Below are 19114 nucleotides of genomic sequence, written 5' to 3' on the forward strand. Positions count from 1 at the left end.
TATTAATACTGTTTGACATTGTTCTGAATTTTACATGAGTCAAATTTTCAAAGTTGATATGCACAATCTCTGGCCTTCCTTTGCAGTACCCCCATGCTTGTTGATTTTCTCCAAATGCAATGGCTTCCTCCAACATCCTAAAACCCCAAGTTCCAACTCACCTGTTACCCTGAGGACAAGCAACATAGAATATGGGACGATTAATTCACTGTGTTCCAAAAATACTGAAAGCAGGAATAGTTGATTTATATCTAATCTTTCGATTTCTACAATACTGATCATGTAACAATGTTGTTTCATATAATTAAATTAGAATGCCAAATGTTTGGTTGCTTTATAACGTGTATGTATGTGTTAAGTGTAAACTGAGAATTAGTGCTTCATACCTTGAATGAAATGTTCCAATTCCAACTCATGGTAGCCATTACCTAATGAGACAATGTTAATCGTGTCCACTTTTTTGAGTGCTTTTGTGTAGTATGTAATTTTACTCAAAATGTGAGCCTACTTATATTTTAAGCACTCTTATTTGAAGTACCCTAATTAGTTGTTACAAGTGAAGGTTTTAATATTTGTAACAGCTCTCGTTATGTTTGACGCAGTACAGTGCTATAAAACGGCAGTCATAAATATTAGCTCTCACAATCAAAACTGAACACTATTTTTGAAAGGCACAAGTTTGATAACTGGATCTTATTTTGTCCAAGTGGTCATGATGATGTGGCTGCTGTGTATGCACACTGACAGTAATGTGATGGCTACAGTAGCGCATTTAGTGTAAAACAGGTGTGCACGTCTGTGCTTAACTTAGACCAATTTTGTTAACCATAACCCTGGCTGAGAATTTGCATTTAAGGTATGCGGCATAGTCATTCGGCTATGACGAGCGAACGATGTTAACAGTTTTGAAAAGCTCAAGCAATTTTTTGAGGGGCGTTTATTTTAGCAATGGGGCACATAGCATGTGTATGAGGAGGGCCAACTAGCCAGTGCTAGCAGTCATAAAATGCTGTACATGTCTGCCGGCTAACTTACTGCAACTAAGCGTGTGCGAGCGCCGTGTTGCTGCCAGGTTGGAGTGGCGAGGCGAGGCGAGGACTGATTTCCTGGGAGTCCCCAGAGAAGCATTCGGCGTCTGTCTGGCTGTCTGTTGTAGTCTGCCCAGCGTGCCCACCCAGCGGCTAACCATTCAACCAAAGCCGGGCCGAGACGCACTGATGGCGCGGACGTTCACCGGGCTCGTCTGTCGGTTTACCGAAGCCGAAGGCGGGAGGTACCCGCACGAACGGACCGGTAGAGCAGCTACGACTCCCGCCTGCAGATGCTGGGAACACCGGACATCTCTGTCACTCTTCCGAGCAGGTTATTGTGTGTCCCGGCAAGCGTCGTGTAAGGCTCCATTAATAAAAAACGTTACAACCATACGGCGCTCACTGCTGCTGCATTAGTTCGCTGACCTAATTCTGAATTTTAACAGCGTTTTCCTCCCTTCTAACAATGATCAGCGTCATTATTCTGATACGATGTGACGTCATTCCTCGGCGACTTTCGGTGCACTTAAAAATTATTATATATTACGAAATAGTTATTTTACAGAAAGCTATCATTCAGGTAAGTTGTTTTTTTAAGTTGCTTAAGAAACTTTGCCATTTTTTAAAGTGCAAGAAAGCCGGCTTTTACGTCTCCCGTCAACCCGTGCCAAAATGTCCTTACATGACCTATCAGGGCACCACGAGAAGCTACTTCAGGCCAAAACTGACATTGCACTTCAAAAAAAAAAAAAAAAAAAAAAAAGGCACCATTTTTTTTCGTTGTAAATTAAGCCTAAGCCTAATTACTGTGCATACTGGCGCTCTTTATATAAATAAATAAATCGAGTTTTATATACGCATTTCTAGATAATAACCGAATCTTAACATTAATTTATATTTAAGTTTCTCAACCAGATCATCACTTTGTCAACTCAATCACATGTATTCAAGGGGAAAGAAATAGCAGACTACAGACAATTGAGAGTATTCACTTCCTCTGAATTGCAGATAAAACACAAGATACAATATTTATAAAGCGGAAACTATTTATTTAAATACAAAGAGGTAATGCAAAGATTAATATATGCACAAAAGTATTAGAACAGAATGACTGGTTGGATGTTTTTCCGCAGCTGAGGATGCTGACCTGGTCCTTTTAAGAAATTATGTGTGTAAAACATTACATTGTTCCCTTAGAATTGTCAACAGAAATCATTTATTTCTTGCTCCAACTCCTATAGAAAGAAAATGTCAAGAGGACAGAATTAGTAATAGCTAAAGCAGAACAACTGATCACTGACAACATTCATGATTATTGATCTACAGTTAATTACTTTTAGTCTGGACTATTGTGTAATTAATCATTAACATTATTAAATACTATACCAACCCTTATTAATGCAGCTTTGTGATGGTCTCTTCTGTGTCTGTAGACACTTTGGCAGAGGAGAGCATAGAGTTTCTCCAACTTGTGCACTTCATAGCCATCAGTCTTAGTCACAACTTGGTCCAATAGCTCCTTGATAAGAATGAAATAAAAATGATGCGGGCAATGTTGCAAATGTCCCCATTATGGGACTAATAATGTCAAGTGAACAGTAATCAGCAGCCCACCTTTAATTTGTCCCTGTCCACTACCAGTAAAGGATTTTCCTGGTCACGGTTCTGCAGAGCTGTTTCCAGATCAAACTCTTGCTGCTGCTGAACAGCGTTCTTTGAGGGCTCGGTCATGCGCCTCATGCTGCTCTCTATGACATGAAAAACAGAACCACATGGAAAAACATGAACATAGCTTGGAGTAAATATAGACAATGAAGCGTTTGTGGAAACCCAAACCTGCATCAGAGTCCTCATCTCCTCTGGGGGATCCAATGTACTCTGTGCGAGAATTGTCTGTGGCAACCACCTCCATTGGTTTAGGCTCCTGTGCTGGAATCTTGTTTCTTTCCTGTGTTGTGTTTTGGCTGCATGTTTGACCACAACTTGTGACTAACTGTCCCTGGTTATGTCCTTCATTGCTCATTGAACTGTGGCCAACATTGACTGGGTTCTGCGCTGGAACTTCTAAATCTGACTGATCTTTGTCTACTATTTTGTTTTGTGTCTGGACCTTAACTACCACTTTAACCTCCTTGTCATCTTCTTCAAGCTCAGTGATTATTCCTTTCTCTATCTCGGTTTCTTCATCCGCATCTTCATTGTTGTTATCAGAGCCGAAATGGATTACCTCTTTGGAGACGTGAGATGATGAGGAAGACGCCTTCTTTGAATAGACGCCAGAGGACCAGCGACTCTTCCGACGTTTCTTCCTATGCACTGGAGGATCAAGTAGATATGTGTTTGGACTGATTGTTGTGACGACTTATTGTTTTTCATTTTCACAAATACACTTATCTTCTCACCTCTGCGTTTAGGTGTAATACATGCAGATGAAGTTGTACTTTGAGTCAGCACAGTTGTGGCTTTGGCCGGCTCCCTTTGTGGAGTCCTCTCAGCCATCTTAGTAGCCTCATCCTGTTTGGGGAGGACATGGTAAAAGGAGGGCGCGGATTGTGCAGATGAGAAACCTGTACAAAACGACCAGATTAAGGTGAAAACAAATTAGAAAACACTGACAGACGCTGAGGATTATCATGTCACCTAGTGATGTCAATCCTTATTGTTTTTAAACTGGGATTTACAAATATCACTCACTCACTCACTCACCTCTATTGATGCGTGAATCTTTGATTTCATCACAAATCTTCTCAAAATTTTCATCCAATTCCTGTCGTATGATTGCATGCACAGTGTCTTTAAGTGCACAGGCCCTATGCCGAATCTGGCGGTCTGGAAGAAGAAAAAGTTTGTATCCAAAGGGATCAGAATGGCTGTGCCATCTGATCAGCACTTTATTTTAAAAAAAAATCGACAGTGTGTACCTGAGGGGTCCCTGTCTGGGTTGTATTCAAGTGCATTCTGCCAAATGAGATCAACATCTTGAAGGAAGTCTTTGACCGTCACATACTGATGGAGGTCAATATTTGAAAGCACGGTTGACAGGTCCATAGGCTTTTGTATCACAGCAGCATAATCAGGAACCTAGATAAGGTGAGAGTACAGGACAAACACAGCAACTCAATTTTGATATACATAGTTGACAGCTTTAAATATTTACTTTGGCGCCCCCCAGTGGGCAAAGTAACTGTGAAAGTGAAACCTTTCAACAATATTTTGAACCAGTACGCGAGTTTGACATTGACTGATTTACGCTTGAAGAGTTACAGAAGAATAGTACCTCCTCTAAATCCACGGGCTTTGTAAAAGCCTTGAAGCGTTTATCTTGGGACAGGCGGTTTGTGACATCTCGCAAGAAGAGGCGGAGCTCTCTGAGGGTGTCTTCCTCTTGTTCTGCCAGTTTTCGGGCCTCCTGCTCTGCCAGCTGACGTGGCGGCGGAGGAGGAGCAACAGGAAGCACCTCCAAGGAGTAGGGTGCTATAGGGGAAAGTCAAAAGTTTGTTTTCAATAAACTGAATGTAAAATGTAACTTCTCTCTACAAAAATGCTTTGAGCTTGTCTCACTGGATTTCCTTTTAGATGCAGGAGCTTTGGCAGCCTGATTGAGCAGCAGGTCCTCAAAGAAATTTCTTCTCTCTCGGCTGCTGGGGGCTTGGACATGGTAAACCTCTCCGTACTCCACCTTAAACAACTCCTGAACCTGCAGCAAAAGCCGTGTGAGGTGAAGGAACCTTCTTGAAGAACAAGTTGTGTATCTTCTATATTCACTATCTACAAACCTCAAAGCTGAGTTCAGTGTACTGTAGACTGCAGGTAGCCAGTAGCAGTATCGGAGCAAAGGCAGGGAGGGAGCCAAGTAGGCTGAGAAAAGTGGCTTTTAATGCAGGACCTACTGTCTCCCACCACTGTCCAATGTGGGGGATGTATAGGACACTGGGGGAGGTCCGCTTGGCCTCAACAAAAATCTGCAGAGCATATGACACTGTGGCATGAACATACAATCACAAACACACATATCTAAATGGGGTGACATTTGTTTTCCACATTTGACCCATCCCCTGAGCATTGTGCACACGTGATGTCATCTGCAGTTGACAGCAAGTGGCAAAATGTGTTGTTGAAGGCCACTGTACATGAAATAATAATGACATTATCACACTAATTATAGATAAAATATCTTACTGCTAAAACTGGCTTGAGTCAAGTATCACTTTAAGAAAATTATGCACAGGATACGAATAGTTATTTTTTTCACAAGCTTTGAAATTTAAGTTTACATTAAAACTTAAAGTATACATTACTGTTGCCTGAACATTTTGCCCAGGATTTATTTTTGAATAAAGGAAACCTTTAAATAAATGTTTGCTAGGTCAATTACTTCAGATTAAAACTGATAATTGTAATCGCCCAGAATGCCTGGAGAAAAAATAAAAAATAAATAAATATATATATATATATATATATATATATATATATATATATATATATATATATATATATATATATATATATATATATATATATTTTAGCCATACCAGCCCTAGCGAGTGGCAACCTAAGATGGCTATTGGCTGTTGGTGGCTTCCCTTAATGACATGTGCACTGCTACGTTCAAGCGCACCATGCAAAATCGGCAACTCATCCACTTGTGCACAGTCACACTTAGAAAGACGTGCTTTGGAACCAAAACATGGTGCGGTTTGAGTTCATGTGACTCTGTAGTACTGCACATACAAAAAGTACAGTTACCCATTGGTACCCAACCCTAGTCCTCTCTGATGACCTTCACCACATATGTCATCCACACTGGGAAAAAAAATGTTCTGAGTAAATTGCATGAGGAGAGTTCTTAACTAAACTTTGTTTACATATGAATTACTCAAGTATGTAATATTTACGAGCAATTATAAAAAATGTTGCGTTTTACACTCTCTTTTCATTAGTATTTTCTACTTGCTAAAAAATGTCTAAATTGGCTTACACTTGCACTTTAACACTGTCTCCTCTTTTTCAACATGGTCACATCGGTTGAGGATCGAAGATAACCCAATGAACTGGACTAAGCAATTTCTGGAGAAATTGAGTGAAATGGGAGTGAAATGCAAAGTATTCAACGTTTTTGGGTTTGTGAATTGCTCATTTAAAACTTCTTCAGTCATAAAATGGTCAAACAAAAACACTATTGTGAAGATATTTTGTGTCAAATTATTACAAAGAGAAACTTTAAAGAATTATACAATGACTACTATGTGAAATCAAAGTTGTGCTAAAACATTCCCCAAGCAGGAATCGAACCGTGATCTTCCACGGGCCAATCCGTTGCCTTAACCACTCAGCTGTCACGGACATTAATTTGATCCGACGCATGGGTTGGCCTGGGTGACACAAGGCAGATGCACAACTCGCGGACATGGAGGTGCCTGTGACAATGTATGGTATTGTATTTAATAATCAAGTGTACAAGCGGTGAAAGATGAAAATATGGATTTTGGAAAAAAGTTTGTCAAATTACATTTAACGAATCAGATGCTAACTTGTTGAATGATGACTATACTGAAGAAAGAAAGAAAAAAAGAAAAAAAAAGTTGCTGCAGTCGGGGTTTGAACCGGCGCATCATTCGTATGGCTGTCTTTGCAATGCACCTGGCTCAAGCACTTATCCACATGAGATAACCTGAATGAGTGAGCATCAGAGCGAATTGGCTACTTGTAATTTAAAGTGTCATCTGATGCTGAAAGTCATCAGCGCTGATTTGGGACATGTGTATCATGTCAGTATAATGCATTTCCTGGTATGATAGTCAGTTGGTATACTTAATATCCGTTTACATAATTGTCACAGACACATGTGCAATGTACAGTCGGCTGTGGGGTTGGACCTGCGACCTCCTGCTTAATGTACATGCACTCTCCCAACTGCGCCACTGAGCAGTATCAGAAAGCTGGTCATAATGGTCTGTTGTATGTATGGAAGTGGGCGTGGAAAGTGGGACTTAGAAAAAATTCAGTGTCAGCCCCATCGAAAATGAAAGGGAAAAGTAGATCTTTAACATTAAATTGTGCTGGTATTGTAAGTAATATGGAATCAGAGGATAATCTCCAAGAAGGCATGAATTTTTTCAGAAAGTTGAAATTTGAACTAAATCGGAAGTATTATGCGGGAGTTGTTTGATTGCAAAAAGTGTGGAGAATAAAATGCTATTAAAAAAAAAAAGTATAACAATAAAGAATACAAGTAACATATGTGGGAATGCTTTCAGCATTCCCACAATGAGTGACTGTTACAATGATATCTGACCTACCTGTGCACAAGTCTCCTCTGGTGCCGATGTACTTGCTGCAAACAGCACCGCCATGTCTAGTGTGTAAACTGTGAATTTCTCAAGCGAATGGAGAACAGCAGGAGCCAGATGGGAGCTTTGACCTGAGCCGTGTCGACCCTCCAAAAGTAGCCTGGGACGGTAAGAGGTTGGCTGTCTCAATGCACTTCTATGCAAAGCGTGACAGAGGAAAAGGGGTGAGCCCTTTAAGAATTGATTCAACATATCATTTGGCTGGGAAAGTAATTAAACCTTTCAATGTTGAGGATTCCTCTTGAGACAGTCTTCTTTTGAGCAGTTTGTTCACTCGATCGCTCCTCATCTTCACTGAACATTAGGTCATCCTCAGACGCACAAGACGGATCTGGAAACACCACACAGTTCATGAAGACTGACTTGAGGAAATAGATTTGACATTTTAAAATGAAACATACCTTGTGTCCTCTTCCTTTTCAAGCCCTGCTCAGCGTGTGGGAACACTTTGTTGACAGTGTGGATGATCTCCTGCAAAGCCGCACTCAGTAATGGACGAATTGCAGGCATCAGGGCTTTGGCTGGTGACACTACAGCCCTAATGATTACATTTAGCATCAAATGTACATATTTTGTGTCATTTCTAGTGATGTCAAGGTTAAAGCATTAACTAATTAATTAATCACAAAAACATCTCAAGCAGATTAATCACACTATTAATTTTGATTCACAGATGATCCTTTAGCTGACAGGGGATGGTTACGTTCAAGGTAGCACAGGTTCTATTTGAGCCGGGTTTGCAAATTAATTTTTTTTGTGTGATGTGTAACTCGACATCATGCTTTGTGCACATACATGTCACATCCCGGACACATTTTGTTCACATTAGAAGCCACATTTATTTTTGTAATGTGAGCGAGTATATATAAAGATCATGCATTGAGCCCTGCAGTATGAACAAGTAGCCTATAAAAAATATATATATTGACGGCATTGTGTGGGCTCGTCTGGGAAGGAAAACAGAATACATTGCACTCTGCTGCTGTCAGCTTAGTGTGAGTGAAACAGGGCACTTCTTTTTTTGTATGTCTTGAAGATTATGATCACAGAGGCAAACCAGGTGAGCCATAAAACCCTAAACCTGTCTAATTGCACAAGTTAAAATGTTATGACAATTAAAGCCATTATACCAAAAATGACTGTTTTTAATTCTTGTTGAAATGCATGTTTACATTGTCATTTAAAAATATAAAGGCCTTAAACTAAACACTTTAGTTGTTTCAATGAATTTTTACATTGTTAGTTTAAAAAGACACTAAAATCAAAGTTTATTATTATTATTATTATTATATTTGCTTCTTTAAACCAATAAAAATACCTCTTGGTAGTATGCTGTCAGAACATTTGAGCATTATGTATTTTGTGTGTGTATTTAATGCAATAATTTTGCACACGAACTAAGACGTAAAACTGATTTCATCAGTGGCCATACCTCTGTGCTGCAGGGACAATCTTGGACATGGCGGACATGAAGTCTTTAGCTGTAATTGCGATAGAATCAACATCAAGCACAAGTTTCTGCGATGAGGAATAAATTTGTGGATAGCGGCGCCGTAGTGCACACAGTGCCGCCTCCGAGCACACTGCCTTGATGTCTGCTCCGCAATAACCTACACAGGACAAAATTATTTTACACTTGACTATAAGAGACAATTATTAAACAAAACTTGTGTTATTTGCAATATATAAATGCTACTTCTACAGCATGGATGCCCAAAGGTAAGGTACATGGACCTGCCACACATTTTTTTTAGCAGTCCGTGTCATGGGGTTAGGGTTTTACTCAAAACGTTAAAACCAACGTGTCTGTAAGTCTCGTTTGCCTACGCATAGCTATGCTGTCGCTTCGACGCATACTCTTATGCTTTGTAGTTCGGGATTTTTTTACATAAATCTGTATAGCATCCTCACCTACAATGGTGTGCAATGTGCAACAACACTGAATTACTGCTGACAGCGTCCTGTGACCAGAGATCTGGTTCGGTTTTGGTTGAGACGAAAGTAGGCTGGGGTCACGGAAATAAAGCATATTTCTTCCAAACACAATATGTGTTCAAAACCAAAAGAGTGATAAATTTACATCACAAAACTGCAAACTAGAAAAATGTCAAGACTCCATTACTGCCTGGCACAATTTTTCCGTTCCTTTCACTGCGCGACATGCTGCATCGAGCTGACAGACGCGCACAAATCAACAAATTGTTTGGAAGTGTCTCCCTGATGCGAGAGAGCTAATGGAGAGCGAGAGCGATCAGTATATAATGTTACGATTGTATAAGTTTGATAAGCTGGTGTAACAAACTAAGGGGCCTATTCACTAAAGGTTTGCGTCGCCTTTGCACTGCGCTAACTGGCAAAAATGGAGGAATTAAGGAGCACCTAATTCACTAAACACGCGCAGATGGGGAAATCCGTCACTAAGTGCTCTGCCGAACAGATTGCATCACGGTGCGCCGGTGTTATTTGCGCATATGTAAATGAGGTAATTTGCATACATTTGACACAAAATATGCCCACCCCAATGCAAATGAGACTCATTGATATGCAGCGTCTAATTCACTAACGCCAGCGCAAATAGCCACACCGCGTTTGCGTGACGCAAATAACGTTTTTGGAAAGCATGTATTAACCTGACGCACCTCGATCTCCGGCAGTGCATGCCATTTGCAGCACAACATGCGCAGCTGATCAAGCAGAGAGGAGAGAAAGAGGGGGAAATATTTCCGTGTTAGTTTAGGACAACATAACGTAACCCGGCTGATCGGCAATGACAGGGAGACATTTTACGATCATTCTTATGTGCCAGATGCATACTGTACACCCACGCCAACCTCTGAAAATATATTTTTAAAATACGATCGCAACAATAATTTGTACTTTATGAATGAATGACGTCGTTGTCGTCCTCTCTGCTTAATGGCGCTATAAACGCTTACTCTCGGTCCAACCACGCTTTCTGATAATGTCATCTTTCTCTCAACTGTTACTATAATAACCATGTTGTTGGCGCAAATCCATTGCCATGTGTGGTAAATCAGGTGCAAATTTGCTCCAAGCTGTCAGTTTTGTGGGCGTGTTTGCGCCGGTATATGATTAGAGCAATATCCTTAGTGAATAGGTTGGTAACTGGGCGCAGACTGCGTGTGCATTTGTGGTGCAATATTTCGCGCTATTACCGGACGCGTTGCATTCTTAGTGAATATGCCCCTAAGTTATTTTAAAGTAAAAAAGGTGCAAATGTATAAAATTAAACAACTAAAAATAAAGAAATAGTAGTAATAATCTTATTTTTGTTTACGATTGTGACGATTTTGTAATTGTGGAGTGTAATAACTGAAATTGAAATTGAATTTCGACTAATTGCACAGCCCTAGTAAAGGTCAATGTATTTTCTACAACAATGTCGTCACTTGCAAACATACCAACACATTTATCAGCCAGCTCCTCCAGGAAACTGTCAGCGAGAGGAGGTGTCCAGTGTCTGGTGTGGATCTTAAAAATGTCCCTTCTAGCCTGGCAAGACAAAATGAGACCATAGCATTAGCATTACAGGAAGCGATGGGAAGTAATCATGTACAAAGACTTAGTTACTATACTTGAGTAGTTTTTAGAAGTAGGCCCTACTTTGTACTTTACTGAGTATTTATCAGACTACTTTTTATTGTTGGTTTTAACATTTTAAGACCCCTAGTTTTTACTTGGTGCAGCCTCAAAATAGGGTTCTCTACATCCCAGCTTCTGGTTGATTAACCATAGATATGGTACCACACCACAGACAGCAAGGATACATGCCCTTTCCAAACTGCATGCCTATAACGCCAGTAAGATAGGACAGTCAAATTCTCATATTTTGTAGACAACAGGGGAAAAAAAAAAAAAAATATATATATATATATATATATATATATATAAAATTACTAATTAATAGCACAGGAAACGTGGAAACGTCATTAAAATTGGTTGAGATTTGAGCAACTTGCGGCTTATTTCAAGGTTCATGCATTGCCTTTCATGGGAACATTGATTTCCCCAACATGACCGCCACTTAACTGTGCAAAAGTGTGTTGACGTACTTCTGTTGGATTCAAGGAACATGGGAGTGGGATTTATACCACTCATGTTGTGCCAGATGCAACCTAAAAGTGAATTCCAGGCAAATGTAAACAAAGATGGCTGGGTTTTGGGTTTTTTTCTTTTAGTTACGGTAATCAAAACACATTTTGGCCTCCAGCAACCCTTTCTTTCTTAATTTGATTTATTTAACGTATATAAATAAAAGCATATCTTATCTCATAAGTATTTTACCGAATAACTTCATGCAAAGAGAAAGTGGCCTATCTTCACCGCAACCAGTAAAAATCATGTGACAAATTATGTTATATCAAATAACTAAATGTAATAAATAAAAATGGATACGGTAATTATAATCTTGCACATTATGTTTTGCCATTCACAGTCTGAGTGACAACCCTCTCCGACTTGGCGACTTGGACCTCCCAGTTTGATTGACGTATCAATGTGTATTTCCTGGTCAAAGGTCAACTCCGACTTCCTACCTTTCTGGAATGTAGCACTAGCTACATGCTGGACACTGTGATCTGGGTGTATTCAGAAAGTGCCTATAAGCAATTTGCATTGAGCAGCTAGCATAGCTATAGAGCAGAGCTCATAGCATTTAATTGCACTTTCTTGCTAATGTTTGCTGAATGCAGAGTCATATGTCACTATTATTTACTTTATGTAACTGATGTTTATGTACAGCACTTTGTATACAGCAACGCCTGTTCTTAAAGCGCTTTATATATAAAGTTGAGTTGAGTATGCCATTTTAGGGGATAATAGTTCACTGAACAATTAGTATGTTTTTGTTTCTGTATGAACCATTATAAAAGAGATTAAAAAAAAAAGTGGGTATTCTTAGATGATTCTTCATAGCAGTTTGGAAAGCTGTGCATGGACAAGGGTTGTGTTTAGTGACAATCTTTCAACTTTTTTAACATGTATGTTCAACTTTTAACAGCCTAAAAATTACATAAAAATTATTTGAGGAGAAAACATCCAGTAAAAATACTTTGTTCTTGTACTCTTCAAGCTTGAAGTACATTTCAGAGCTTGTACTTTTTTTTTTTAATTATCTTAAAATTATTTTATCAATGAGTTATTTCATTTTTTTTCTACCAAAGGTGTTTTTTGTTTTTTTTTCCTTACGCAAGTAATTGTACTTCTAGTACAGAATGTCACTACTTTTCCCATTATTGTACAGGTCAAAAATGTTGTCAGGCTCTACCAACACAGAAAAAAAGCATGGTTCAATTACATTTACTAAATTATTTGAACTAATAATGTCTCAAGGACTAAGTTGATATATCTTAAACATCTCAGTACCTCTCTGTCGGGGAGGCCAAAAAGGAACTCTCTGTCAAAGCGGCCCGGGCGTCTGAGAGCCGGATCAATGGAGTCCAGTCTGTTGGTGGCGCCAATGACCACAATCTCTCCTCTGCCATCTAATCCATCCATGAGAGCCAGAAGAGTCGACACAATGGAACTATAGACACAATCATGAAAGATTTGATAAATATCGACTGAACTAAGTAGTGTTAATTTCGTCAACAAAAAACTAAACAAAAATAATTTCGTCAACATACACTTTTCACCAGACTGAAACTAGACTAGACTAAAACCCACAGTAATAAACAATAAGTGGGAGTAAATGAGTATGCATTTTCGTAGACTAATCTGCAGTTAGAAAGTGCAACATGCACAAACACGTGGGACTGACAGAAGGTAAATTCACGGTGAAGGTTAAAAAAAAAGAAAGAAAAAAAAAGTAAATTATAGCTATAACTTAATATTAATTCAACGGCTATAACGCTCCAACAATAATGTTAATGCGGCTGCTAACTAATGCTGGCTAACTTACTAGCTCATAACAAGGAGCCATTGTAGCCACTGTAATTGTGTGTCAAGTTTTATTTAATTAAAAAGCTAAGAGAACATTTTATGTGAAATAGTTTTAGATCCGAAATGTTCCTCATTATCTGCTGACAAAAATATATACAGGGGTAAAATTGTTGTCCTGGCTAAAACGTTGACAGTTTTTATTGACTAAAACTAGACAAATAAAATTACATTTTCTTGGACTAACGACTAAAATGCTACACTTATAGTCGACTAAAATTGGACTAAATAAAAACGGAATGAGGTTGACTAACTGTGATAAAAACTAACAAGCGTGACTGAAATTGGACTAAAACTGAGACTAAATCTTAAAATGGCGGATAAAATTAACACTAGAACTAAGGTAAACACATCAGCTAATTCGGAGTTTGGATAAAGCATACAGTAAACTAACAGCTGCAATTATGTGTGTCCAAATGGTTCTACAAAGAGATGAGATATTGTGGACATAAAACAGCATAAATCACACGTACATGGTCAAAATTTAATCAATCATGTTTCTCATTTCATCAATTATGTTGCTTAGTTGTGGGCTCTGAATCGGATTTTCATACTTTAAACTCGTATACTTTCAACTTGTTGGCAACAATTTGGAAGGCCCCTATCTAATCAGAGACTGGGCCAACCCAAAAGACCAATTCTAATAAATGCATGCTCTAATTAATGACTGAGGTACAGAAAATTGATACCCCTAACCCCAATCCAATCAAAAATCTCTGAGATGAACTAGAACAGAGATTGGGAGTCAGAAACATCAGTGATGCCCAGACTCACAAAATGTAAATGTAAATTTGAATGCACAAAAATTCCCACAGATGCAGTCTTGTCATCTTAAGTAGCACACCTGTGAATCTGGTCCTGTCGACTGGACCTGACCGGAGCCAAACCATCAATTTCATCAAAGAATATGATTGATGGACGCATTTGGTATGCCTATAAGATATCAAAAATGTTATGTCAGAGGGAAAATTGCAATATGGAAAATAGAAACCAATCCAAGGTGAAACAAATTAAAGCAAGAGTGAGATTTTAATTCTATTTGTAATGAGCAAAGCTTGACAAAACATGAAATGTTTGATGTGTTTGGTTCACCTGATCAAACATTAGGCGTAGCTGTCTCTCTGACTCTCCAACCCATTTACTGAGGCAATCAGCACCTTTCCTCATAAAGAACGACACCCTTCTTTCTCCCTGACTACATTCGTTGGCCAATGCTCTAGCTACCAGGGTTTTCCCGGTGCCTGGGGGACCATAAAATAGACAGCCCCTACAAGACCAAAGGAACCATAAAGAGCAATGGTTTATAACTGATCAAGTTAATACTCAAGAGAGCACAGTCAATACAGGATTGAAAATCTACATCATGTGCTTAACTACATATCAGCCTTTAATGACAACCTAAGGTTATATGATTGCCAAGCATGGCTTATGTTCATATATGAACAATTGAACATTGTTTACCTGGGTGGCTGTATGTGGAATCTCTCAAAGACTTCTGGATAAAGCAGTGGGAATACCACCATCTCCTTCAGGGATGAGATGTGTGTGCTCAAACCACCAATACTGTCAAAGCGCACCTGCATCATATTTTTTTTTGTCAGTCCCAGAAAGCAGCAGCTCGTCCTATTGCTAGCATTGTTGGTCATCAATTCTCGAGAATTGATTGATTGTGAAATTTAGAAGACATCACTTTACAGGAATTTAAAATATTTACATTGCTGCCCTCTTTACTCACCGTTTTGTCTACGTGCATGGGGTCAACATCAGCAAGACTTGCTCCAGTTTTCATACGATCTTTGTGAATCCCCAGCAAGTCATCTTTCACAACGTTCAAAGGCAAACATCTGTGGAGAAACAAAAGACAGATTTTTTTTTTTTTAACATTAACATAACAGATTATAATTCAGGCATGAAAACGGGTCAGCGGTGAAAAGAACATGGACCAAAATTTTGCCCTTTAATATTCGTCGGGTCCTTGTCAAATGGGTTTTGGTGGACAAAGGGATGGCAAATTTAAATGTTCAAAATTTTATGGCGTCAAGAAACATGGTTTGCAAAAATGCCAACATCTTTGCTACATTTATTGAACTGTGCCAACAGCATGCACTACCTTCAAGTATAGATGGGTACCTTTTGCAGTCGAACCGGTTTGGTTCCAATAATAATTTTAAAGAAGAACATTCACTTCAAAAGATATTTTTTTTATGAAATAAATCTGACAAACCATAAAGCATCATGAATTTAAAACATGAGCCAGGGAGGAAGGATGAAGTAAAAAAAACAGCGCCATCAACAAGCAACCAAGACAAGAGTCGCCAGACACACCGGCGTACGGCAATTTGGCGAGGCAAAAAATAAATAAATAAATAAATAAATAATAATAATAATAATAATAACAATTATTATTATTATTATTATAATAAATCAAGGTATTACATTAATAACGTATAAACAATAACAGAAATAAATTAATATTACAATTTCTTTACAATGAACAACATCAAGAACAAAGTGAAGCATTACATAATGCAAGGGGGTGGCGTGGATCTGTGGTTTGGTGGTTGCCTCCCAACCCAGAGGATGTGGGTTCGATCCCATGCAATTGTGACCATGTCAAATTATCCTTGAACAAGATACTGAACCCCTGGTTGCTTCTGATTCTGCGTCATCAGTAGGTGAATGAGTAGTCGAATGTAAAGCATTTTGAGGGCCTTCTAAGGTGGAAAAGTGCTATATAAATGAAACTTTACAAGAACAGAAGATAATTGCATTAGTGTTATTTTGGTTCCTTGCACAGTTTTTCAAGAACGTGCCTGCCACACATAGCGCCATGAATTCAAACCCTACTTGGAAGTAAAATCTCGCCATAAATGACAGTGACGTAAACGACAATTAAGTGAATAATTGGGATACGGGAGAAAATTCATTTTAATGTATGCATCCGACCAGTACGCTTGCTACATGTTGGCCACAAGATTTTGCTATTTTATCGTTACCCATTAAATTATAAATATGGTATAAGTATGTGGTGTTGTTCTAAAACTCTATAATATATTGCAACAATGGTAAAATCACACACCTTACGGCAGGGTGTCACGTTTCGGTTCGGTGGGGTCTGGGTTTTGATGCATGTTGGGTGTTTGTCATCTTTTGTCTGGTTTTGTCTCCCCTAGTCTCGTTATCGTTAACCTTGTCCACCTGCGTGTGTCTTCCCTTCCCGGTATGTGTTACCAATCAGTGCGCCCTCTGCCTATTGTGTCTCCCAGTGGTCTTGTTAGTGTCTCAGTGTTGGTTATTTAGTCTGTGTTGTGTGTTCCCTCGGTGTGAAAGCATTGTTCCTTTAGGTTCTGTCCTGTCGTCGTCGCTGTTCCCCTCCCCTCGCCTAGACAAGTCTCCCCACATCGTCCAAGCTGAGTCTCCCCACATCGTCCAAGCCGAGTCTCCCCACGTTCTACCAAGTTGCCCAAGTTTCGTCCCTCCTCTTTCATCCCATCCTCTTGTCTCTCTTGTGATCAGGATCGTTATCAGGCTTCTGCAAGGCGTGCTGATTAGCTGGTCATGAGATTCAGCTGCGCTGAAGGAGCGAGACATGGAAAACAGGCTGGATTGGGGCTCTCGAGGACCGAACTTGGCCACCGCTGCCTTAGGCATGATTTGAATCGGTGGATGAAGACAGACATCTACTATGTCCCCGCCAGGGAGAAAGACGAGCAACGCGATGGTGCTCACCGCATATGGCGCTGCTCGGCCTCAGTACCAAAAAAATCCATGCACCAGGTGTGAGGCAACACGCTCAAACAAAGCATGCTAGTAACCGCGAAGCTTCACTCTCGTTTGGCTTGTCTGCGGTCAAATTTCGCTTGCTTCCACCCAAACCCGGAAATGTAGCGTGAATGAAATCCAGCGCAAGTGGGTGACGTCAGTATGCTGGTTGTGCATAAACTGCTGCGTTCAAGTGTGCCAAAGAAAATTACCAACACATCTACTCTCAGTCACAACTTAAGATGTGCTTCGGAAGATGACACCGTCTTAACGTGAATCGGTGCCGTCTTCAGTACCCATCCCACCCGGAGTTCAGTGATACACTGAATCTCTGTTATATACAGTGATACCTCGGCTGACGAACGCTTTAGCTCACGAACTTTTCGCCTCACGAACATTACATTCGCGAGAATTTAGTCTCTGCTGACGAACTACTTTTCGGCGGACGAACCAAACCACGCGGTCGAACAGCACCACGGTGGCGGCCACAAGAAGCTGACGCACGCTCACGGCGTCCCAGTTCGTCACCCCCTTTCTTTTAGTGCGGACGCGGTTTGTGTTTGATAGACATTTTGAGTGTACTTTTGCTATTATGGGACCGAAAAAGACCCCACCACAGGCTAGTGTTAAGCCTAATGCTTACCAGCGAGGGACGGCGATTCGGCGGCGCGTTTGCATTGTAGTCAATGGAGTTCGCGCCACTAAAAAAAGCGAAAGTGCCATCACGTACCTCAAAAAAGGAGAAAATCGTGCCACGGCTGTTTAGTCCCAGGAAAGAGGTGAAAGTAGTTGGCGGTGCTCACTTTTTGTTGACTCGCTAAAGTGCTCCACTTCCTTGTTCACCAAGGGACACACCTCCTCCGCTCCGGTGAGCACAAAAGTGCGAATGAGCGACAACCGTTCCATAAACACTCTACGCGGTGAAACGCTCGCGAATGAAGTAAGTCTACCATTGCTACTATCCTTAAGAACTACCATCACAAAGTAAAATAAAACGACTATTATACAGTACAATTTATTTCTTTAATTACAATACAATAGTACATTTATTATACATAAAATAAGGTATATTTTTGTGTAGTTTTAAGTCTTATTTAGTAGAAAATTATGTTTTATAGGGACCTGGGAACGGATTATTCTCATTTTAATGGTTTCTTATGGGAAATAAATGTTCGGAAGAAGAACTTTTCGGCTTACACACACTCTCTGGGAACCAATTAAGTTCGTGAGCCGAGGTATCACTGTACAACCAGCCGAAATATTTTCTCATCAGATCTGCACGATTCACGTAGGTGACCTATATCAGTCTCAAAATGACAAATTTCGCCAAAAGGTGAGGGATTTTCATGCCTGGTAATTGTTGATACTTGAACAGAAAGAAGATCAAATGAGTGAAGCATAAGTTGTCCATTGAACATTTGAGTTAGTACTGTGCCTCAGCTCTCACCTGGTGACCGACCTGCTCCTGCTCTTACGCCTCCTTGTTTGAAAAGTCTCGTCTTCTGAATTGGATGTCGAGTCGCTACTGTGGACGGCATGTCTCCTGTGAGGAGAAATGAGGCAGAACAGGACATCAAATTGAGCCTATGATGACTATCAACCAGGTATGTTGGTCCACGAAATACTTTATATGGAGTTGTAAAAGACAGTAAACACCAGACTAAATAAAAGATGCGCAAATACGTCTTACATAATTTTGGAACATAACAGACTTGCGGAGGAATCTTACCTCTCAGTACTTTTCCTGATGGCGTAAGAGAGTTGGGGAAGAAAACGAAATGTGAGATGGATTTAACATGCATTGCTGATACTAACAGAGAGAGCAGTATTAGAAAGTTGGTTCAGCAAAAGCCTGACGTGACAGGACAAGAGGACAGTAGCAGTAAGACATGTACAATGACTGTGTGTCTTAAATGTTCAACAGAATGACAATTTTTGAGTTTGACATAGTCTAACAGTCTTGTCCTACTAACCGGCTGGTCCTCCTCCTGTTGTACGGACTCCGAGGGGCTG

General features: G+C 39.9%; 2 protein-coding genes and 1 long non-coding RNA gene across 7 annotated transcripts in view; 1 reads left to right on the top strand and 2 right to left on the bottom strand.

The window, feature by feature from the left end:
- zhx1 (zinc fingers and homeoboxes 1) overlaps window positions 1-1703 on the bottom strand; it is a 33395-nt gene extending 31692 nt beyond the window's left edge. The window contains exons 1-2 of one of the 2 annotated variants that reach the window (XM_077528037.1): window positions 1036-1703; window positions 35-169 (exon numbers count right to left, since the gene is read on the bottom strand). The gene's annotated coding sequence lies outside the window, so the exon portion shown is untranslated. The remainder of the gene's footprint in view (window positions 1-34; window positions 170-1035) is intronic. The other variant, XM_077528038.1, reaches the window with a different exon arrangement.
- LOC144022874 (uncharacterized) lies at window positions 1-3459 on the top strand. Its single transcript, XR_013284424.1, has 2 exons — window positions 1-1389; window positions 3243-3459. It is a non-coding gene; the product is annotated as an uncharacterized LOC144022874 (long non-coding RNA).
- Window positions 2066-19114, bottom strand: part of atad2 (ATPase family AAA domain containing 2) — a 26947-nt gene continuing 9898 nt past the window's right edge. For 2 of the 4 annotated variants that reach the window (XM_077528032.1, XM_077528033.1), the window contains 23 exons: window positions 19075-19114; window positions 18831-18845; window positions 18549-18644; window positions 15075-15183; window positions 14801-14916; window positions 14432-14606; window positions 14184-14272; window positions 12767-12926; window positions 10804-10894; window positions 8814-8991; window positions 7783-7919; window positions 7601-7712; window positions 7331-7517; window positions 4808-4993; window positions 4593-4728; window positions 4309-4505; window positions 3953-4112; window positions 3738-3860; window positions 3434-3598; window positions 2868-3347; window positions 2646-2779; window positions 2422-2550; window positions 2066-2266 (listed from right to left, as the gene is read on the bottom strand). The exon at window positions 19075-19114 is cut by the window's right edge and continues 99 nt beyond it. In XM_077528032.1, coding sequence (XP_077384158.1) covers window positions 2234-2266; window positions 2422-2550; window positions 2646-2779; window positions 2868-3347; window positions 3434-3598; window positions 3738-3860; window positions 3953-4112; window positions 4309-4505; window positions 4593-4728; window positions 4808-4993; window positions 7331-7517; window positions 7601-7712; window positions 7783-7919; window positions 8814-8991; window positions 10804-10894; window positions 12767-12926; window positions 14184-14272; window positions 14432-14606; window positions 14801-14916; window positions 15075-15183; window positions 18549-18644; window positions 18831-18845; window positions 19075-19114 — 3248 coding nt within the window. In that variant the 3' untranslated portion in view covers window positions 2066-2233. The remainder of the gene's footprint in view (window positions 2267-2421; window positions 2551-2645; window positions 2780-2867; window positions 3348-3433; window positions 3599-3737; window positions 3861-3952; window positions 4113-4308; window positions 4506-4592; window positions 4729-4807; window positions 4994-7330; window positions 7518-7600; window positions 7713-7782; window positions 7920-8813; window positions 8992-10803; window positions 10895-12766; window positions 12927-14183; window positions 14273-14431; window positions 14607-14800; window positions 14917-15074; window positions 15184-18548; window positions 18645-18830; window positions 18846-19074) is intronic. The other 2 variants (XM_077528036.1, XM_077528034.1) reach the window with 2 other exon arrangements.

The sequence above is a fragment of the Festucalex cinctus genome, chromosome 7, assembly GCF_051991245.1.
Source record: "Festucalex cinctus isolate MCC-2025b chromosome 7, RoL_Fcin_1.0, whole genome shotgun sequence".
Taxonomy (NCBI): domain Eukaryota; kingdom Metazoa; phylum Chordata; class Actinopteri; order Syngnathiformes; family Syngnathidae; genus Festucalex; species Festucalex cinctus.